General features: G+C 43.8%; 1 protein-coding gene across 2 annotated transcripts in view; it reads right to left on the bottom strand.

The window, feature by feature from the left end:
- Window positions 1-20943, bottom strand: part of tmem132e (transmembrane protein 132E) — a 299821-nt gene that overhangs the window by 17253 nt on the left and 261625 nt on the right. For both annotated transcript variants that reach the window (XM_029520090.1, XM_029520089.1), the window contains exons 5-7: window positions 16110-16253; window positions 5982-6187; window positions 150-429 (exon numbers count right to left, since the gene is read on the bottom strand). In XM_029520090.1, the coding sequence (XP_029375950.1) occupies window positions 150-429; window positions 5982-6187; window positions 16110-16253 (630 nt within the window). The remainder of the gene's footprint in view (window positions 1-149; window positions 430-5981; window positions 6188-16109; window positions 16254-20943) is intronic.

Genomic DNA, 20943 nt, shown 5'->3' on the forward strand with positions numbered 1-20943 from the left:
CTCTTAAACTCAGCCTTCACTTTGTGTGCGGTGGCTGTGGAGGGCTCCTCGCACCAACACATCATTTGTTAGCTGCGGAGACGCTTCATTTTTCACTCCTGATTTATGCGGTTTGTCAGCGCTGACACGTAAAGAGGCGGCTCATTTACCTTCAGCGTGGTGGATCCCAGCTCCAGGCCCACCAGGATGGTCCTGTCCACCAACTCTGCTATTCTGGGGTCGGCCACCTTCAGGGAGTCCTGGACCAGGTCGGTGACGTCCACCTGCCAGTCGGGCCCCAGCATGGTGATGACTTGATCGGTCCCTTCCGTGGAGGTGGTGTGGAACTGGGTCAACACCTTGACCAAGGCCCGCTGGTACTGCAGCGTGCAGCCTCGGCTCACCCGCCGCTCGTCGTCCTCGTCGTCCGCATCGCTGTCTCTGGTGCTCCTTGGATGGAGACAAAAGGGGGAAAAACATAATTGAAGCAGAGAAAGAGAAAGCGTTAAATATTCATCTACCTGGCGGCCAGGAGAAGAGCAGGAGCTGTCCTGAAGTGCTCATGAACACCGCGGGTACCAATTTGAGTTCAAAAACACGAGAAGCTAAACTCAATATTTGTGAGCGTGTCTGCAGCTGGACACCCACAGGACGGATGAAAACACTGACAACCAAAACGCATCAGCACATAACGCCTTAAAACAGAGCGGTTATCCTCGACACTGCATCTGAATTTGTGCCTTCTGTTTTAAAGGGCCTCTACTGTCTTCATAAAGTGACATCATAATGTTGATGAAAAATCTGGCGCCGCTCCACGCAAATCCATCACATTATCTGTTCTGATGTAGTGGCGATGAGGAAAATGTCCTCCATGCCAGCGGGGAGGGAGATAAGCACCAAAAAAGCAGACTTTTGGATTGGTGCCCTTCTTATTTCACAGGAGCCCTGGGTTAAACACGCCAGGTGCGTCCCCCACCGAGCACAATCTGCTCTACAACAAGATGTATGAGGCTCCTAACTTCACTCAGCAGGGCTGACAGTCTGCCAGTTTCTCCCCAAAAAAGCTCTCCTCTGCTTAATCTTTGCTTTGACTTAACGACGTGAACACTCGAGAGCGGGGCTGACAGCCGAAGACAAAGAATATATCCCACCCACCGGCCGAGGAAGCCGGTCGGATTACGAGACACTTCTGCTGCCGAGGCCAGGCGAGCGCTGAGAGTACGCTCTCTGAGCGGTAAAATGCATCATTGAGGGTACCTTTTCTGCCCCGTCCCACCAAATGGGTTTGATTATTAATTCATCTGAACACGCTACCTCTTCACACCTCATCATTCCCACCAAGACTTCAGCCCTGCGCTGTGCCTTTGACTTTGCACCGGCTGGTTATGGGATGTTTAGGAATTAAAGGCTCTCCCATGAGGCTCTCATGGGTCGTTGGAGGTACCTGCATGTGGCTGTTCATTTGAGCAACTTTAATGTCACCTTGTGAACCTCTTTTGCTCTGATTAAACCCGAGTCACGGACTTTTCAGCCTGAATTCTATGGCTGGTTGCATCTGTTGCTTGGAAATGAATAAAAAATGTCAGAAACTTTCACAACCGCTATCTGGCTAATCCATTGTGGATTTGATTCTATGGAAATGACTGACTTTGCTGGTAAAACTCTTGGAGATGAAGCGCGGGCGCTTGATTGCATTAGCTAGTACAAACTGCAGGCATTGTATGAAGGAAAAATAACAATACGGAGAAGGTTGTGTATCTTTCAGAGGAAAATGTTTGATGACATCGACCTGATGGTTCAGGTCAGTTCCTGTTGTTCCTGTTGATATATTTTCTCTCTGAGAAGAATATTTTTTTTCATCCTAGACTTTAAATCAGAGATAATAAAATAAAACACGAGAACAATTAAAATTAGATCAACGATATGGAGGGATAAAGGACGGATTAAAGTACAGGCTTCCCAACAGCTGAAGACGAGCCCCAGGAAGGGGAGCTGAGAGTCCGAGGTGCTGAAGGTCAGCAAGATACTGTGCAGCCATGTTGGACTTTAGTAGTTGATTTAACCAGAAACATGATGCATGAACATAGATGTGATTATTTCTGAGGCTGGGCCGATCTAACCATTTGTCCCTTGTGAGTCCACCAACTCTTAAATAACCCTAAAGCAACTGTCTGCTGTTTTCTACTGAATTGAATTGAGAATATGGAAGCTAGAAGAAATGATGCACTTCCCTTCCAGCGCTCATTGGATCTCTGGCAGCGGATGTCATCTGGACTTTCTTCTGTGTGTCGGAGACTGACAGTTCAACTGCAGGACACGTGGCTGATGCTGTCCTTAGATGGTAAGCGAGTTAAGTCCACGGCACACGCTGAGACTGCACACTCAGTTACTCATTCAGTTAAGGCAGAGGAAAAACCCAGTGAGACAGTAAGGCTCCCTCCGTCTCTGTCAAAGAGTTTTGCAAGTCTTGGTTCAGGTCAGCCAAAGTTTACCTTCCTGAGCCTGTACCTGAAAATAAGTTTGATATATTTTCGCCCCCAGAAGAATATTGTCTGTTCTTATTAGAGTCTCTGATACAACCGTACAAGCTGAAGCTTCGGTGCACACGAGCTGCCCGCCCGATTACACTTTCTTTCCTTTTTTAGAACATGTTACTGGATAATGCAGCCAGTGAGCAATTCTGCTGCACTGTAGCAAAAGCCCGCTGCAGACCAAGAGACCCTGCCGCGCGTGAAGGTCCACAATGTGTCACTTTTGCAGACGGGAAAGGAATGTGGGATGGAAGGATTGCACCGGAAAAGAAAATAAAAGAGTTAAGGAGGCGAGGGACAGAGTGTGGGAGGTTAGAGGCCGTGTAAAGGAGAGTCAGGGAGCTCGAGAGAGGACGGGCGGGTGATGTGACGATTGGTGATTGTGTGGAGTTAATGCAAAGACAACAATTCGGTCTAATAATCACAAAAATAAAGCAGCTTTAGCAGGCAATCATGACTTGGTGTCGTTGGAACGTGTTTCAGTGGAGTAATCAGCGTTCTTATGTTCCATCTTAGTTTGAGGAATGATTTACAGCGCTTTGTGAGGCCTGTGAAAACACCATCTAATTCATTATCACAGCACACAGCGGCAGAACTCGCTACCTTATGCCAGTGATGCTTTAAAATGAGCCCTCTTAAATCCCGTTGATGTCTGTCTAATCTCCCTCCACAGCGTTCTGGCACGACTGGGTTCTCCAGAACCTTGTAGGAAGATGTTGGCAGGGGTCATGCTTTCTTAATGGCACATTTCCAGGTTGTTTTTTGCAAGTCACAAAGAAGTTTCAAGTCCCGTAGCCAAGTCTTTAAGTCGGGCGCTTATTCTTAAAGTTTGGATCTGAGTCACCAAGACGGCATCGTGTGATTAATGTTCATGCTGAAAATGTAAACACCAACAGGCTAATAGTTAGCAAGTCTGTGAAATTAATATCATTTATAACCATAACCAAGCTCAACTTGAGAGATGATGTAAACGCCCCCACATTTCTATGGCAACCTCAAGTTGGGAAAGTTTTGTCCACGTGAGAAGTGAAACGCCGTCCGAGCAGCCGGTATGTGAACCGACACTTTCCCATATCCAACGAGATCCGGACTCATTTCAAATCAAAACAAATGATACAGAGTTAATCACTTCGGAAATGCTTGAACACGTGAGTGGGAAAGGCTTTTGTCTGCCTCTATTAGACTGACTTTGCTGTGAAATAAAACAAGGTGGAAGCACCTTTGAGTTATATGTTAATTAAACTAAGACCCAAAATGAGAGCAGTAATTACTTTTTTTTGTTGTTGTTGTGAGAAAGCTCCATATTTCATGTTCAAATTAGTACAAAGTCCTGCTGCAGGTACAACAGCAGAAAAAGTATTGTGGACATCAAATAAGGCGTCCAAATTCAACCTCAGAAATACCTCTGAAGACACAAAGACTCCTGAGGGAGCTCACACCGGTCTGTAGCAGCACGGCTGAGAATGATGATGCGCTATCTTTATCTGCATTTTCCCCAATCTACGAAGAGCTACGGGGAAACTGATGGAAATTACACACACTATGCAAATCCAAATGACTGACTGCGAGGAAGAAAAGCTTCACCTGCAGAGAAATGTTTGTCTGGCCCGGCAGTGTGGAAATCATAGCAGCCTAAAATGGCCCACAAGGGGTCTTTGATTACTGTTTTCATGAAGGTGGGAAACATTGAGATACATAATGTAGAAAAACTACGTTAATTTGTCTGAAGCAACTAGTCCAGCTGTTGATGTTCAGGAAACAACAATGTCGTGTTGATATAAGAGAACACAGATGAACCCTGAGGTCTGCAAACACGCTGGACAAACACATATATGATTCCTCATCTGTTGCGTCGCAAGTGGATTGAAAAACAAAAACAGATAAACAGACGAAAAAAGAAAAACAGCAACGAAACTAAACAAATGAATCGTACTAAAGTGGGGATTTAAGACACATTTTGCACGTCAAAATAATATACCATCTACAGCCCATTATGGCTCGTTGGGGATCTTTGAGAAATGAGGCAGCCCGAGATGTTTCCCGAGCACTCTGGGTCGTTTGAAATACCTTCATTCTTCAAACAAGTCCTTAAACACGCCATTTGTATTCAGGTTGGGTAGGAATGGATTTGGTCCGCGGTGATGTACTCCAGCGGCGGCGACAGCAGCCACCCGCGTGAGCGTTAATGCTCCCATTAAACATTTCCTAAATGAAGGGTTGCAGGCCTGTTTGTTACTGCTCCACGCATGACAGGAATGCTGGGATATTTTAATGAGCCCGAGTTCCTTAACCTAAGGCCACATTTTTCTCTCGGGGCACTCGGCGCAAACAACCTTAATCTCCCACTGGTGCCGTTTTCCTACATCTGAAGGAGTTGTACATTTTTAAGGCTTGTAGCCAACACCTTCGTTTTTCTTTTCTTTCCTTTTTTTTTTTTTATTGTCTACTGAATTCCCTCTTTTGACAAACGCTTCTATGATATTGACATGACGACCACACAATTGGCCTAAAATCCTCATCATTGCAAGAATATCAACAGAGTCGTGAAATACATGGCCGGAATACAAATGAAACAAAAACAGTGACAGTCACCTGGAGATGGTGACCGCAGAAGGACCCTGGAGCAGCTGTTCCAATTCGACCATACAGCCAATATTCACCGTACAAAGCAAATGAAAACTATTGTTAAAAATGGATTCAGGCACGTATGGCAAACACATGACGACGTCACGGATCGATTTGCAGCCGAGAGTCTGAAGCAGCCTCAGAGGTAAGTTTCTGCCACAGCCAGGTGATCTACTAAGGTGAAAAACAAGCAACTCCAAGTCCTGGAAAGCAGAAAGCCGGCTGGACGGATTTTTAATTTCTAGCTCCTAATGTGCCTCTTTCCCACTTTGGATGATGATTCCTCCGCTAACTATCTAGAAATAAGACACCCAAGTGGGAGGATCCTGGCTTTCCTGCTCTCACCACAGGACAGAGATAAAAAAATAAATAAATACAGTGAAGAGGAGAGTTTCTCCCTTGAGACACATCATTTTATGTTCGACACAATGCTTTGGAGTTTGTTTGCTTGACCTTGGGTTGTGCTTTTGCAGTTCACACAGACTACCAGCGTGGAAGTCAGATGATCTGACACACAGTTTAGTCAGATTTTATTTTCAGGCGCTGAAACTGAGAGCAATAAATTCTTCACTCCAGCAGAAAACTTTGTGCAAGAAGGTAAAAATGAAAGGTCAAATTTTGCACTTGGTTTGTGTACTGCAAGGAAGAAATTATTTTATAGTTTTTGGGTTTGTTTACGCCCAGTGTGATCCTCTGACCGCTCATGTTCCCCCGCTCCGACTCTCCAAATGTGAGTAATTAACCCGGTGAGCGCGGTGCCGTGTTATTCTGCACGGCCAAAAACTGAGAACACAAGACAAACAAAACAAGTGTAATGTCCTTAAAAACATAAAATCAGGGCCTCACCTTCGGTCGGGCAGGATGGGAACCCTCCAGCCTTTGATGAAGCTCAGGGTGGTATCGGAGAGCTCCACCTGCAGGGGGAGTTTGGGCACCCACACCGTCAGCTCCAGCGGCGCGCTCAGGTGCTCGTAGCTGAAGATGACCCTGGCGTTCATGGAGCCCCGCGTCTCCTTCCCGTTGACAAACACGTAGTCGCAATTCAAAGACACCTAGGACAGATCAGGGTCAGAAGTCAGAGACCATCTATATGGTAATGGTCACGTCAATGGCGGAGGAGTTAATTGATATGTGATGATATACGGCGCAGCATGGCTGCAGCTGTCGCCGCCACGATTCATTACGGAGCATTTCAAGGTTGATACTTTCAGCAAAGCAAATATACAGCGTGGAGAAGGAGCATTTAGTGACCTGAATGGGATGTGAAAGTTCAGGGCACATAAACCTCCTCTGCCAACACTTTCGTTTGGATGGTTTCACCCAAGTCTAATAAAATAAACGCTTCATGGAGCCACCGCCATAGATACCTGGCACATTCTCATTTTGGTGTACTTAAGTTTTCACTCTCAATCTAGAATAATGACGTTGCATATCATTTTGTTTGTGGATTATAAATTGTACTTTTTAAAAATTCAACAGGAACTCCTTTCCACAAACAACATCTATCTACTGAAACAGCCCCGGTGATAACTCTTTGTCAGCGAGGTCTGTTGATTATCTGCAATAATAGAGACGCTGTTTCTGGAAAGATATCTAGCTGCTGACGTTTTTAAATGTAATATTTCATTGCTGTTGGCACCAAAAACTCACCTGCGCTGAAATGTTGGAACCTCAGAGACAGATTTTTTGAAAGCCGTGCCAAAACCGAAGTCGTCTGCATTGACTAGATAGCAGAAATGATTAAATGAGGAAAAAAGGCTGTGTGTTTTAATTTGGGTGAAACTGCTCGCTGTTGATATTTAGCAGACTGTGGAGCGGTGCCTCCCGGCCGTGAGCCGCCGAGGCTCCGGAGTGTGAAGCTTTTAATTCCATCCGAACGCTCCTAATTCTGCAACAGCTGATTTTTACCGTCTTGAACCGGAGACGTGGAACGAATCAGAGAAAATCAGCTGCTTGCTACGTCTGGTCAGGATGAAAACCTGCAGGCTCTCTGGCCTCGAAGGCACAGCGCTGACGACCAACGCTGTAAACAACGCTTACTGGCTGTGGGCTATTCTCTAATCTCATTTGCATCTTTTATTCAGCCAAATTAGTTCTTCTAAGTAACCCTGTGTTAAGCGTGTACAGTGCGAATTAGGCATTCAGACCATGCCCCCCCCCTCCCCCTCCCCCTCCCCTTTGCTTACTGATTCGCAGCATAATGATCTATGAACAATTACATGGACACATAATATGGCAACAAAAGCTTTTAGGCAAACACACGATTCATCTCCGATGAAGGCTGTCAGCTTTGTGACATTTCACATGAGTGTGGTAGCTACATGGCACATTAATAAACACATTCTCACATTTCACCTTTGATGTGACATTGGTATAATGTGATACCATTTGTGACAAAGCGCTGACAAGCAGCATGAATTCAATATATGGAAATTTCTATATTTAAGTCTTAGCAAATGCCATTTTTAACTTAAAGCCATTCTTTAGCTTTCCCATCCAGTCAAAAAATCTCCAGCTCAATTTTAATTATCATGAATACTTGTCCCCCTCTAATGCTAAATTATTAACTGCAATGGATCTGGAGGGCTTTGCTTTTGGGCTCCCATCGAAGATTTATCTAGTGGTGGGAGGTAGCTGGCATTGTAATCAGAAGATCTAATCTCCGGCAAATGGAGGTCGGGCTGGCCAGTCTTCTCAGGGCTGGGGATTCATCATAACTGGGAGGAGGCCGGTAATATAATTCCCCCCCCCCCTCCACGCAGACAGGCCAGAGTGGGGGGAGAGCAGGTGGGTGGTGGCAGGACTTAAGATGACGGTCTTTCCCTCTGCTTCGGTTAATGCAGTTTTGCAGGGTTTGACCTTATGGGCCTCGGCAGGATCCAGGCTGTGTGTGTTATTGTTCTGTCTTCTGCGTCGTCTTATCTCCGTGAACCGAGTTACAAAACACAGAAAAAAAAAGAAAGAAAAGAAAAGAAGCAGCTCAACAGAACCACCCCGGCCACCTTGATTAATCACGGGGTCTCTTGTTGTGCGTAGAGACGGGAACATCTGTCTGACACGCACTCCCCCTCCGCCCTAAAGACGCACACACATGCGAGCCGAGAGCGTCCCCTCGCCGCCGCGCTGCTCGGGCTCCTGCGGCTACTGCTGCTGATAAACTTGGCTGGCTAATTGCAAGTCAAAAGCTGTTAGCAACCCTGGGTATCAGTGGCCCCGTGGGGGCCTGGGGAGGGGCTGCTTTCACACACTGAGCCGCCACATGCCGTCACACTGCCGTTAATGTGCTGTGGCATCTTCCACGGTGCCAGCAGATTGCCTGGGTGGAGACGGATCATCAGGACAAGCTGAGCGCCGCCTTCGTTTGGTCGCGCCGGTCACATGATGCGGAGTGAAAGACTTGCTGGGTTAATTAAGGTGAAGACACCTAAGGGCCTTTCACACATTTATTCCATAACATTAACTGAATTAATTTCCCAAACAGTTCTAGTAAAGGCAGCAGCTTATGTCCTTCAAGCTAGTGCTTCAGTTTAGTATAATATGGCCACAACCTCGGAGCAGAAAGCTCCTCTGTTCGTCCGCTGTCTGGACAGATAGCAGTGAAATGCAGTTGTTCACATAATTCAGCGTTTAATTTGAGTCATTTCATTCAACCTGAGCACTCAAACTCTCAGACCGGATTCCTGCCGTCACATCGCTGGTTTATTATTCACACATGAGCGCTTAGAGGAGAAGCAAAAGTTCAACTTCTACAGAAACACAGAGGGATATTTGTCAGAAGTCCAGAGTCCAGATCTCCTGATTTCTTTTTATTATTTAATATTGAGGTCCGAATCACTGCATCCCACATGTCCCATAATGCAATTCAAATATGCATTTTGTGAAGCGGCCCTGCGAGACTTCACCAAAGATGCCAGCTGGGATGGTCCCCAGCAGATAGGCGGTTGAAAAATGAAATGAAATTTTGGGAAGCCTTGTGACGCTGCAGGGTGGATGCACACTGCAGATTTGGTGGTAAACAGTGGGCACACTCGCACACACAAGCTTCGGAACACACAACAGTCAAGGCTTTGCCTATCAGCAACACGACGGCGCCCTCGTGACGGGAAGGCGAGGAGCTGCTCGGTTTGTTGTGTCGGGTTAAACAACAGGAAAATGTTGTAATAATGATGGAGCTGCAGATGTCAGGCGCGGTACGTGCAAGTGTCCATCGGTGTGGACTGTGCAGCCTGAAATTTTGGGATGCAGATCGAGGGCCACATGGGAGCCCAGGTGGACCCTGACTGAGTTGGGCGGCTGATGAAATTCATGCCACATGGACTCTGGTGGCCATGAGGTCTATGGAAACCACGACGTGACCTTTGGACCCCCCTGCAGCCTCATAAATATTAACATCTTTCCAAATCCATTTCACAGGTTTATTACAACGGCTTTGGAGATGATGAAATTCCTCCACAGGCCCAAAAAAATACTGTACAGCTTTTTCACATTTAGACTTCCGTCCCCTCAAAACAGATTTCAGCCTCCTGGTGACATGTTCAAAGATTATTTGGAGTGGGACTAAGACAGAGATGACATCCAAACATATTAAACAGTAATGGCATAATTCATAATTCACCATTTCATGAATAAACAAGTGATGTGTCTGAATAAAATAAGAAGAAGGAATACAGAGGAATAAATAATCTGAGCTGCAATTTGAAATTACAGTTAAACAGTAAAAACGAAATTTAAATCTTGTCTTTGACTTTAAACTAAGGTTGCGTGAAAATAGGCGACAACTGGAAATTTATGTTGTTGTTATTGGTGGAGAGACAACTAGACAAATAACGGGCAAGCATGACGCTATATTATTTGGTAATTTTCTTCTTCTACGTTGGAAGTGGAATTATCCCGGAGTCACAAATGGAGTTCTGAATCCAGCAGGAGAGTCTCTGACACTGAACTTCTTTCATTTCATCAAATTTTCTCCGCCACATTTCAACGTCAGCGACACAAACAAACGAAGAGTAAACTGTTGATAACGTTTTCAGGCGGAAATCCAAAATCTCACGAGACTCACGAGAAATTTAACATATTAACTAGACAGATTGATGCAACATTCTGCCAAATGGACTCTTCATTTAAGGATAACATACAAATCAAATGAACGCTGAATGAAAGACTGACATATGGTGGGCATTATGAAGCGTTTCTGGCCTCAACAGCATCGAAACCCAAGAGTTCATTTAGCTCTGTTAGCTAAATGAGCCAGCCCCCATTAGCCTGTTGTTGGTTGGATTAATGATGTCGAATGTGAAAATGATCTGTTTTGTTCAGGACTGTGGAGGCTTTAGGAAACAGTTTGGGGTGTGATTAATAAAATAACTTTTTATTTATTTCGTACTGTCTCACTACTCATTAAAGCGATCAACATCTTTTCAAGCTTCGCCCACTCAAACTGCAACTTCAGAAAACACAAGCTATAATCTGTATATTATGAAAAAACACGGTTTGGTTTTATTTTGATGAAGCTTTGACATACAAAGCACATTTCTGAGAGTTTTGCTTCTACTCTGGTGGTTTGGTTGGTTCATGTTGCTCACAGATCTCAAGATCTCTGTGACAGATATTTCAAAACCACAGCGATGAAATCAACACGGCACTTTGTGTCCAACACGGCTGGACACGTCAAACTTATAACTAACATTATCCTGCCACGAAAGAGCCTTCTCTCTTCAGGTTCAATGCTTTCCAGCAAAGCTCCGAGTCCGGCTGCAGGGATTTGGTCCCTTTCAGCCACAAGAGCATTAGCGAGGTCGGACTCTGATAAGGGCCGGCTCACAGCTGGCAGCCGAGTTCATCTCAAAGGTGCAGATCAGTCCGTTTTTACACAGCAAAAGGGGATAACTTTGTCCTGGTGGATCTGGCTCTGTGTATTACTGAAACAGGAAGGAGTCAGTCCCAAAGTTTAAACAATCATGAACATCAGCTACAGACTAAAACTACATAAAATAGGTTTTTGGGCGCATTCACCCTCTAAAATGGGAACTAATGATTCCTGCATTGCAATCGATGAAACCACTTCCAACTGGAGGCTGTTCAAGCACACATAAATCAACGGACTCCTTCTCTTTTTAGTCTAGTTTGTAAATTTGGAGCAGCGTTAAAGGAGAGTGTGTCACACAGACGCTGTACCTGGCTGAGGAACGAGCCCTCAGCCAGGTACAGTACGTGTGCAGGGCGACCACAGGAGTGAGATGTGCTGTGCAAACACGAGGTCTTATCTCTGCCTTCAGACGGGTTTATGTGAGTCACGACAGCAGGGCAGAGAGGATGATCAGTGAGGGAACAGGGCCTTCTTCTTTCTTTCATTTCCCACCTCTGACAACCTTAATGATTATTCCTGCACACACATCACATGTGGCTCCACGCAGGTGTGGCTTATCTAAAATAAGTTCTTCAAGTGCAGCTTAGCTGTTCCCAAAGTGGAAAGAAATAAAGAAATAAATCAAAAACACCAGTAAAAAAAAATGACAGCTTCTAAACCTATTTTTACTCTCAAAGTTGAAAAATAAAAAATAAAGTAAAAAAAACAAACAAACAAACAAACAAACAAAAAAACCCAACACACCAGTCTGTGGGTTTGGCATGCAGGGCTCAAAAGAAAGCTTTATTCAGATAAAACATCTTTAGTTAACAGTCGGGAGGCCAGCGGGGGACGTGACAGGGTACTGGAAAGCTTTGTGCTGTTTGTATTTTCATCCCCTCATCTGTAGCACTCAGGAGGAAACAGCAACAACCAACATGACACAGCTTGAAACACAAGTGTGATTACAATAGATTGACATGACTTTGGGCTTGAGACTAATATGCGTAACATAAAAAAACAACAACAACAACAACAACAACAAAGGGAGGGAGGATTCCACCTCTGACTGCGAGTCCTTTCTTTCCGTATTCTGGGGGACGTTTTATTGAACTGTCATGACTCCTGCATTTCCTGAGCCTGAAGGGCTCATTTTAAATTAGCCTCGAATGCTCGATGGCAAGCGCGCTGAAGCAAGCCCACTCAATATCACATGCGCTCTGTCTTTAATGGATAATGAAAAATGATAAATGACGTGCTGAGGCAAGCCATCCCGCTGCACCACCTGTTCTTTTTTCCTATTGACAGCATAATACAGTACACTGCAACTGCCCCCCCCACCATTAAAGAAACATTTTCTTTTCATACGCATTCATAAAATATTTCATTCTTTTTTTTTTTCTCCTTGTTCCCTGAGTCTTATTTATATGGAAGTTGTATATATGGCAGACTGGACCGCGTAAGTCATCGGGATTCATTTAGTGAATCAGGCAGAAAATATATTGGACACATATTGGTGTTTTAATAAGAACTGACACCCGCCAGACAGAGCGGCTATGATAGAAGTCCATGTCTGATTCTGTTTGATGGCTTCAGCGCCTCAGTCTGTAAAATCTGCAGTCAGACCTGCCTGACCCGACCTTGAGGAGCTGCTAAACAGCCGAAAAAGGATTCCATTGGCCCGACGACACAAGAATGCTTTTCTGTTGAGTGAAGAAAAGAAGTGCGGAGTAGATTTGGATTCATATAGGAAATGAATGTGTCAAACGTAAAGTTTTCTGTTGTCACATCAAAGTTGATCATGCTGCAAGTCACGTCTGACCTCCGTCTGCCTGTTGGCTGCGTCCTTAGTTTCTCTGAGTGCCGTGTATTCACACGCAGCTGTTACTGTATTCAGAGAATTTTCAATAGCGGCAAAGTCTTTAAATAAGAATGCGATGGAGGTCTGGAGAAGAGACGTACTATGAACTGGCTTAAAGGAAAATAGAGCTGTCATTCAGCAGACTCCCTGGTAAAAATCCACCTCTATCCAGGGAGGCAAGATGACGCACGCTGTCGGAGTCCTGATAGACGGACGGGGATTACACTTTGGGACATCATGCCACTTTCAGATTATATTTGTTCACAGAAATACATCACCACCTTCCTCTTGATAATTAGCAGGCTAAGTGGGCGCGAGATACTAGAAACAATGCACAATCAACATCCTCTTTCATGTCACCCCCCCCTTGAGACGATATGCGGCCACAGCCAAGCTGAGCTCCTGGCGTAGATTAATGCACAGGCCGGCCTCTGCTGCAGCCTCGAGCCTCAATTTAAATTTATGTCAGGTGAAAAAAATTCAGTTCTCAAATAAACGTTACTGATGCTGCTAAAGGCTCCGTCCGTCACGATGGCTGGAAGAACCGTGTGACATAAATTCAACACTGCTGAACCTCCATCTAGCTGATAACTCCACAGTGAACATCCACAGCAGGACTGCAAGCTCGAGGTTCAACACTGCATCCCTATCAAGCTGCCCGCAGCCACGCCAAAGATCTGACTACGCCTCACAACCACCACACTCCCATATGGAGTCCTCGACAGAAGGCTCAATAGTATGCTGCAGCACCAGCGGACACCAAATCCCTCCATAAGGGCCTCACCGGGTCCTGCAAGGAGGGCACAACACCACACAAATCCTGCTGCTCACAGCTCTGATCACCTGCGTCGGGACAGACTAGGCGAACGTACGAGGAAACAGGAGCTGGAACTTGTTGGAGCAAAGACACAGACCGTGCAAACACAAAACACCAACCTGAGGAAACGGTCAAATGTGCCGAGCGACCAGTTTCTTTATTCCCCCTTCAATGTGCGCCGTGTTTTGTTTTGCATGTAAATTATTCGTGGGGAAAATGCCGCCGCATGCTCGGCTGAACATGAAGGATTGGAGAACCACAGAACGGCAAGGGTCGCTTATCTTCTGCGCTGGGCTGCTGCTGGCCGTATAGGTCAGAATATAAGAATAAAAGAAACAGGAAAGCGTGAATGTGAAAGCTGGCTGAGGTGTCGAAGCGCCTCTGGCAGAGTGAGGACTGCCTTTCAAGGTAGAATTTTTTTGGGCAACCTGCTAATGTGAAATTTCTGGTTGTGCTGGAGATCGTATAAAGAAATCACACGTTCAAACTTTATTTAAAACATTCATCACACCCATCGTGCCGGATGTGCTGGCTGATTGTTGCTTCATGGTTTTGTCAAGTTTCTGGCTTTGCGGGTCTGTTAAAAGACACAATCTCTGTTAATGTTTATTCCGACATGTTGTGTTCACAGCGACTGCATGTGCACATCAAAGCAAACCCTCCAGCTGAGTGGGTTTTATTTCCAACAGACTCTTTCACTTTTTCTTTCCAAATCCAAAATTGCTGCTGATTTATGACATAACAACACCCAAGGATGAAGACTTTCTGATATAAGACAGTCACCACAGGAGCAGCCAAAGCTCTGAACCAGAAATACACAAGAATTTCACGAGTCGCTGCTCGAGATGAAGCCCCGACACTCAACACAACAGAGGGAAAAATTTCACGGCGATCAAATCTGCTAAGTTTTGGCAAAGACTTGTACAGCTCTGTGGGGAGTCCAGCTAGATTCATATCGCGCTGCTAACCTGATCAGCGCATTGAGGGAACGTACGGCCGGCGTTTGTGACGACTTTGACAACAGTGAGAATGATTTGAAACACGTGTCACATCTACACAAAGCGATCAGAACCAAACAGATGGATGAACTGAGTCCGACCGTGAACAGTCAGGCTGCGGCCAGTTCAAAGCAAGTTTTTACCGCCGTCATGGGTCGACTTATGGTGGAAATGGATCCGAGGCAGACACCTGGACTTTCTATCCATCTCGTTAGAAGATCTTCCGACAGGAGAAATACGCAGGTGACCTTGTAGACAGAACTTGGACAGAATCGCTGCTATAACTCACAAAGCTGCAACGGAGCTTCCAAACATTGATCCAGCACTCAGACTCTTCATGACTTTGTCTGTAACCAGTGCCAGTTGGGAATGCTCATTTTCAAAACTGGGACTGGTCAAAAATAGACCCGGGATCCACATTGGGCCAAGGCGGGCTGAATCACCAGTCTCTGATGTCCATTCAATGTGATAATTGGATTTTACCAGCCTCATTAAGCACTGAAATATAAAAAAAAACAACAAAAAAACAAGGAAGGAAATCCACTACAGTTAGAATCAGGCATTTATGGATGTGCTGCTGAATCATTGTAGCTGTTATTCTACACTGCTGTTGTTTTTATTGTATTTTTATGGCATTGCTTTACTGGAGTATTGCACAGCACGATTTGTGCGTCTGTAAGGGTGTTGTTGATTTGCCTCAGTGAGAGTGGGAGTCCTGTGCTGCTGCAGATGTCGTACAGTACCTGTTGGTTTAGAAAGCTAAAAGCTGTTACCAGCTCGCAGACGCACGGTGACTGCGTTGTTTTTTTTTTTTTGTTTGTTTGTTTGTTTGTGTCCCAAAGTGTGCGTACTATTTAATATTCTGAACAATTACAGATTTCTTCTACGATTATCTCCCTTTCCGTCATCGTGTTTCAGAAAAAAAAGGTGCTGCAATACTTCTGGGAAATAATAACTGCACCATCAAGTTGTTGTGATCCCACTTTAATTTGCTTAATCAACTAACCAGCATGGATATTGTACATTTAGCTTGGATTCCCTGCGAGTCTGAGCAGTAATTGTTCTGGGTAGCACCGGCGTAATACAGAGGCAAGAGACGGTGGCTTTCACACTTGAGGTAAACACAAATCTGTGGCCAAGCTGTGCCCTTGACGAGGAGTAGATGCGATGCTTTGGAAAGCACATTATGAAGCTTTTACCACTCCTTTTTCAGCCATATTGATTTATATACAGAGTTTTATGAGCATGCATTGATTCTATCTGTGGCAGAAGGCAAGAATCAAATTAAGAGTACATATGGAGCAGACCAAAATGAAGTTTTTATGCTTTCCTGATGTTGTGCCTGTGGCGCGGAGACACTCTGCAGTATTAGTGGAAGTGTAAAAGGATTACATTTTCGAAAACTGACATCTTGTCCCAGATACAGACATTGAGGAAATCAGGTTCACTGTACCTTAACAATATCTTCATTCGAGGACTTGCATTGCACAGAGGATGAGATGTCGGTGACGGCTCCGTTCATCTCTATGGAGACCATTTTGATAGGAATGGCCACGGTGCGTCCGGTCAGAATGGCCGTGTTGATAATCTCGGTGTCCTGCGGAGAGAAAAAAATTGACATGAGATTCATGAAACAGCGAGAGGCAGGGGGTGATATTTAATCAGCCTTACTAATGTCCACATTTAAAAACATAAGCATTAGGGCTGCTGTGTCTCCCAGCTGACACCCAGTGGCAGACCAGAACTCATTTTACCGAGACGCCTTTCATTGCATTTCATCAGCTGGCATTTTCATTTCAACTTTTCTGTTTTTTAAAGGAAGCTGGAAGATGTAAAAGAACAAATTTAAAAAGCAAAGTATTCATCTTAACCGTACTCATTCTCTAAAAATCTCTCTTTTTTTTTTTGGAAGTGGTCACATCACGTAATCGAACTAAATAAATGCCACGGCTCGATAAAAGCTGTGGTATTTACTGTACCGCCGCACATGACCATCCATCCAACCGTCCATCTAACAGTTTACCTTCAGCACATTATCAGAAATTAGATGTGCACGCTCGAAGCGCAGCCAGCAGGGAGCTCAGATGGTAAAATGTTCCACTCCAGTCAAAACAGGAAGTGCTGCTCTTCCCATGTCACATCAGCGCCTATTTTCGGCTCCTCAGTCCATTAAATAGGTGCATTTTTGTGTTATTATTATTAACAATATTATTTTGCAATGCCAATCATTTAGGCCATCCGGTAGAAGAAATGCACTGTCAATGTCTGAATATGTCTATAAAATCTAAACTGCTATTTAAAAGCTTTTGATTTCATAATTGACTACTGAACCATCAACAGATGAAGATAATCTTCTATAGAGAAGTTATTCATGAAATAATAATTCAATGCATTTAGATGACTATCCCTTTTTTTTCTGTCGTTGAAACCTCTGGATATCAGAAAAAGGAATCAAACGCTGGTAAATGCAAGTTGTTGATGCTGATAAAAATAATCCTCAGATGCTGAGAAACTTCCCATGAACAAGGCAAACATTGTTATCCCATCTGTATTTTTATTATGAATGCGCTGGAATGCAAACAGCCAATTAAAATACACACCAGGCCTCCAGTTGAAGTTCAAATCAGTTCATTACTACTTCTTTTTTTTCACCGCAGATAATGTAAGCTGCGAAGGAGGTGGCAAGTTTTCTCATTAGCAGCCAAAGCAGCCCAGGAGAGACCCAAATTTCCTAAAATTAAAGATAGTATATATAAACTTCTGAATTACACTCATCTTAAAGTCTTAATGTGGGAGAAGAGCATTTTTCCAGCTCTAGTTTTTCATGGGTGTCTACCGCCTGGTGAGACTTATCTGAAACGTATTCGTTCGTTTATTCATGGAGAGAACATCAGACGTGTCGTCGTCGGGGCATCTGCTTTAAGCAAATAACAAAGGCGAGCAGCTCTGAAGTGTCTTTGCATGACATTGAACTTTACCTCTGAGAGCGCTATAAGGCAGGAGGATAAAAAGATATAGAGAGGATCAAAAGCTTCAGTCTAGGTCCCTTTAATTTACCATGCACTTTGAGGTCAAACACCTCTTTTGCATGCAAGGGCTGGTCGATACCACGAAACCATAAAGAGAGAAAGAAAGAGCAGAGAAAAAACCAACAGAGACCTCCGTGGAGCAACAACAAAAGGCAATTACCAGCAGAGCCATTTACTACCGACGTGGCGATTGTTTCTAATTCAAGAAACGTTTCATTTCACTTTTTCCTGCAGACTTTTCCAACCCGGGAAACGATAAAGCCAGTGACTGACACCATGCACAACTTCGCTCTTCTTCTTTGAGTCTGCAGGTATTTTTATAGTAATTGTGTTTTATACACACGTTCAGTTTGCACACTGTTTCCACAAATCTATGTGGAAACAGTGAAAGTTAAATAAAAACTCTTTATGTTTGGCTTAAGAAATTAACAATGAGGCAGGTGGCTCGTGTTGACTCTGCCGAAAACATTTGGACTGATAAAGAGTCTGTCAGCCTCGGGAAACAAACATGAATGTCATTTTTCTGTTTGTCTTTTCACTGTTTTTGTTTGACTTATTGAAGGTCTTATTGAAGGTCCTGATTTGATGACAACAACTGAAGTTTGAGTGACATTAACTGTTCATGTCATCGCACTTCAACATCGTAGATGGAAATCTACATTCTTTTTTGCCATGCTTTTCTGGAAATTAATCTAACATTTTTTCTAAAATTGGACAGAAACTCGGCTCGGTGTCCACAGGTTTCTTATTTATGACGGGAGATTAGGAAACATCAAGAGCACAACATGAATCATTTCCACGTGGGCTCAGTTTGAAACCACATGTGGAAACAAAAAATAGAAGAAAAAAGAGTAAAAGTGTTACAGGAAGTTAAAGATTAGCGACCATGCCGTGATTTCGGCAGTGTTTAGCTCCAAGTCGCCATGAAATTCATTCCAGCAGTCGTGTGCTCGGGATGGACAGTAGCACCTACAGAGCCGGAGCTCACGAGGAAAAACCAGAAACTGTTTTGGTCCAAAAAAGTCACAGATTGGGTTCCGAGATGTTGGTAACAGAACCGCTCCGATCGTTCTGAAAGGCCAGCGATCGACGGGGAAACTCCAACAGTCACTAAAATGTGTAACCTTTTCGATCTGTCTCGCAGCTTAACCAGTCAGCCAGTCCGTGAGTTGGCGATGTTTGTGTTGACGTTACACAGCGAGCAGAGAGCACAAGACTAATGCTTTGTCAGACATTCCTATGTTAATCAAACTCTGCTTAGGCTTTAGACAGATCAATAAATAAGGCTGCACAGCTCTGCCTCTTGTCTCAGGAATCAATACTATCATTTGCAACCTTCGCCGCGGTAGTTACTGTGCAAAAGCCAAACTGAAACTTTAGCATTAGTACACGGAGAAAAAAAGAAAAAAAAAAAAATTCTTTGAGACAGTTTCATGTATATTCCATCAGCGAAGCTGCAGACAAACGGACCGGAATTACTTTGGACAGGTGATTTCTCTTTAGCAGACTGAAGACATCTCATTAGCGAGCAGGTTGCTGAAATATGCTGTGAAGCAACCACTCCCAGAGAACAGTTATTTAAGCTGCCAGGTTTTCATCAGCAAGCACGCAACACAGCACAAGACACCACAACACGCCCCTGTGCGTTACATTTCATCACATTCAGAGAGCAACAGGACACAGTGTGGAAGGTAAACCAGCTCATTACAGCAGGATCTGCCTGAAGCTTTAAACCTTGATTCTGTGGAAATAGTCAATACGAGTTTAGCTTTTAAAGCTACATCATGAATCCAACTGATCTCCTTTCAGGTGTTAAGTCAAAATATCACAAGTTCCCAGTTGTTGTTTGTGTGTAATCGTTTTTTTTTCCACGCGCATCAATCCTTGAAAACCGTTTTCAAGGATTTAAAGTTTTTTTTTTACGTTTTGGATTTAATTTGACTAACCTGAACAATATAAACAAAAAATTCAGTTGATTTATGTTTTGTTATTATTGCAGCGGCTCTTGGAGAAGCTGCAAATTCAGGTTGTATCTCCGTTTATTTGGGTGGATATAAAATGCGGCCAATTTATGGCAGGCAAAGCCGAGCAGACCTCCGAGGATAACCGATGGGGGCGAAAATCTAATTGAAAGACATCATCCCTGAGCTCTCCTTGCTGTTTTGGCATCTGGTAAGTATTATACTACACAAGACACGTTACAATTAAATGTGTACTGCTTTGGGAGCACTAATTATACTTACCTGAGCTTGGAAAAAAAACCATGGCGGCACACTGCTATCATTTCACTTAATTACTATATTCTGTCTGAAGCAGCAAAACAGCTATGAAACTCACCGTTTAAAGCTTATTTGTAAAAAAAAAAAAAGTGTAATTCCACCGTTGTGATAGGCTGAATTGGTTTATTTCAATTGCACTGAATGCAACAGCTGTGTACAAACCTACACACAGCAGGTTTGTTTTCATTTTCTTTCGCTAAAGAAGACGAATCGTGCTGCGGTAATGTCTGAGATAAACAAACAATGAACTGAATTTCAGTCATTTAAAAAAAAATATGTTGGCATGTTCTGTTATTCTAAGGCGCCCATAGGTTTTTTTTTTTTTTTTTGTGTGTATTTTATCAGGTTGGTTGCAGATAATTGGTTGTGTACACCTTTTGTTCATCAGCGCATCTTCTTGCCCTTTTTTAACTATTTTGTTTGCTTTAGTAAAAATCTTCCTACACTTCAATTTGATCCCAATTCATTTGGCAAAAAGACCAAAAACACTCTGAACATTTGACTGATGGTTTTATTTTGTTTTTTTTAACGCTATAAAAATAATAAACTCATGAATTCTTTTGGGGTGAAGTAAAAATCTGATATGACAGATGTGACAGCCCCAGAATATTAAACCACTTCTAATGGAATGTCAAGAACACATTGTGCATTTTATAAATGACTACATCAACAATATCATCATAATCACCATACCTCTAATGTGTCCACACTGTTTAATTAAGTACGTATAATCTTTGTTTAAATCTCTCACTTGCCCACGCTCGTTTAAACAAGCCCCCCTTTTTTGTGTAATCTGTTTGCAGATGACAGAGTTATTTGCGTGTGGTCATTTTCATCCCATTAAATCTAATCCAGAGCTGTGGAGTCTCGAGGCGAGGTTACTTAGCGTGAGAGCTTGAAAGGCTCCGTTCCGTTACCAGCATTATCTGCGGCTTTTGAATAATGTAAATAACACATTCTGCCAGATGTGGAGCTGTAC

Source organism: Echeneis naucrates, chromosome 14 (genome assembly GCF_900963305.1).
Source record: "Echeneis naucrates chromosome 14, fEcheNa1.1, whole genome shotgun sequence".
Taxonomy (NCBI): Eukaryota; Metazoa; Chordata; class Actinopteri; order Carangiformes; family Echeneidae; genus Echeneis; species Echeneis naucrates.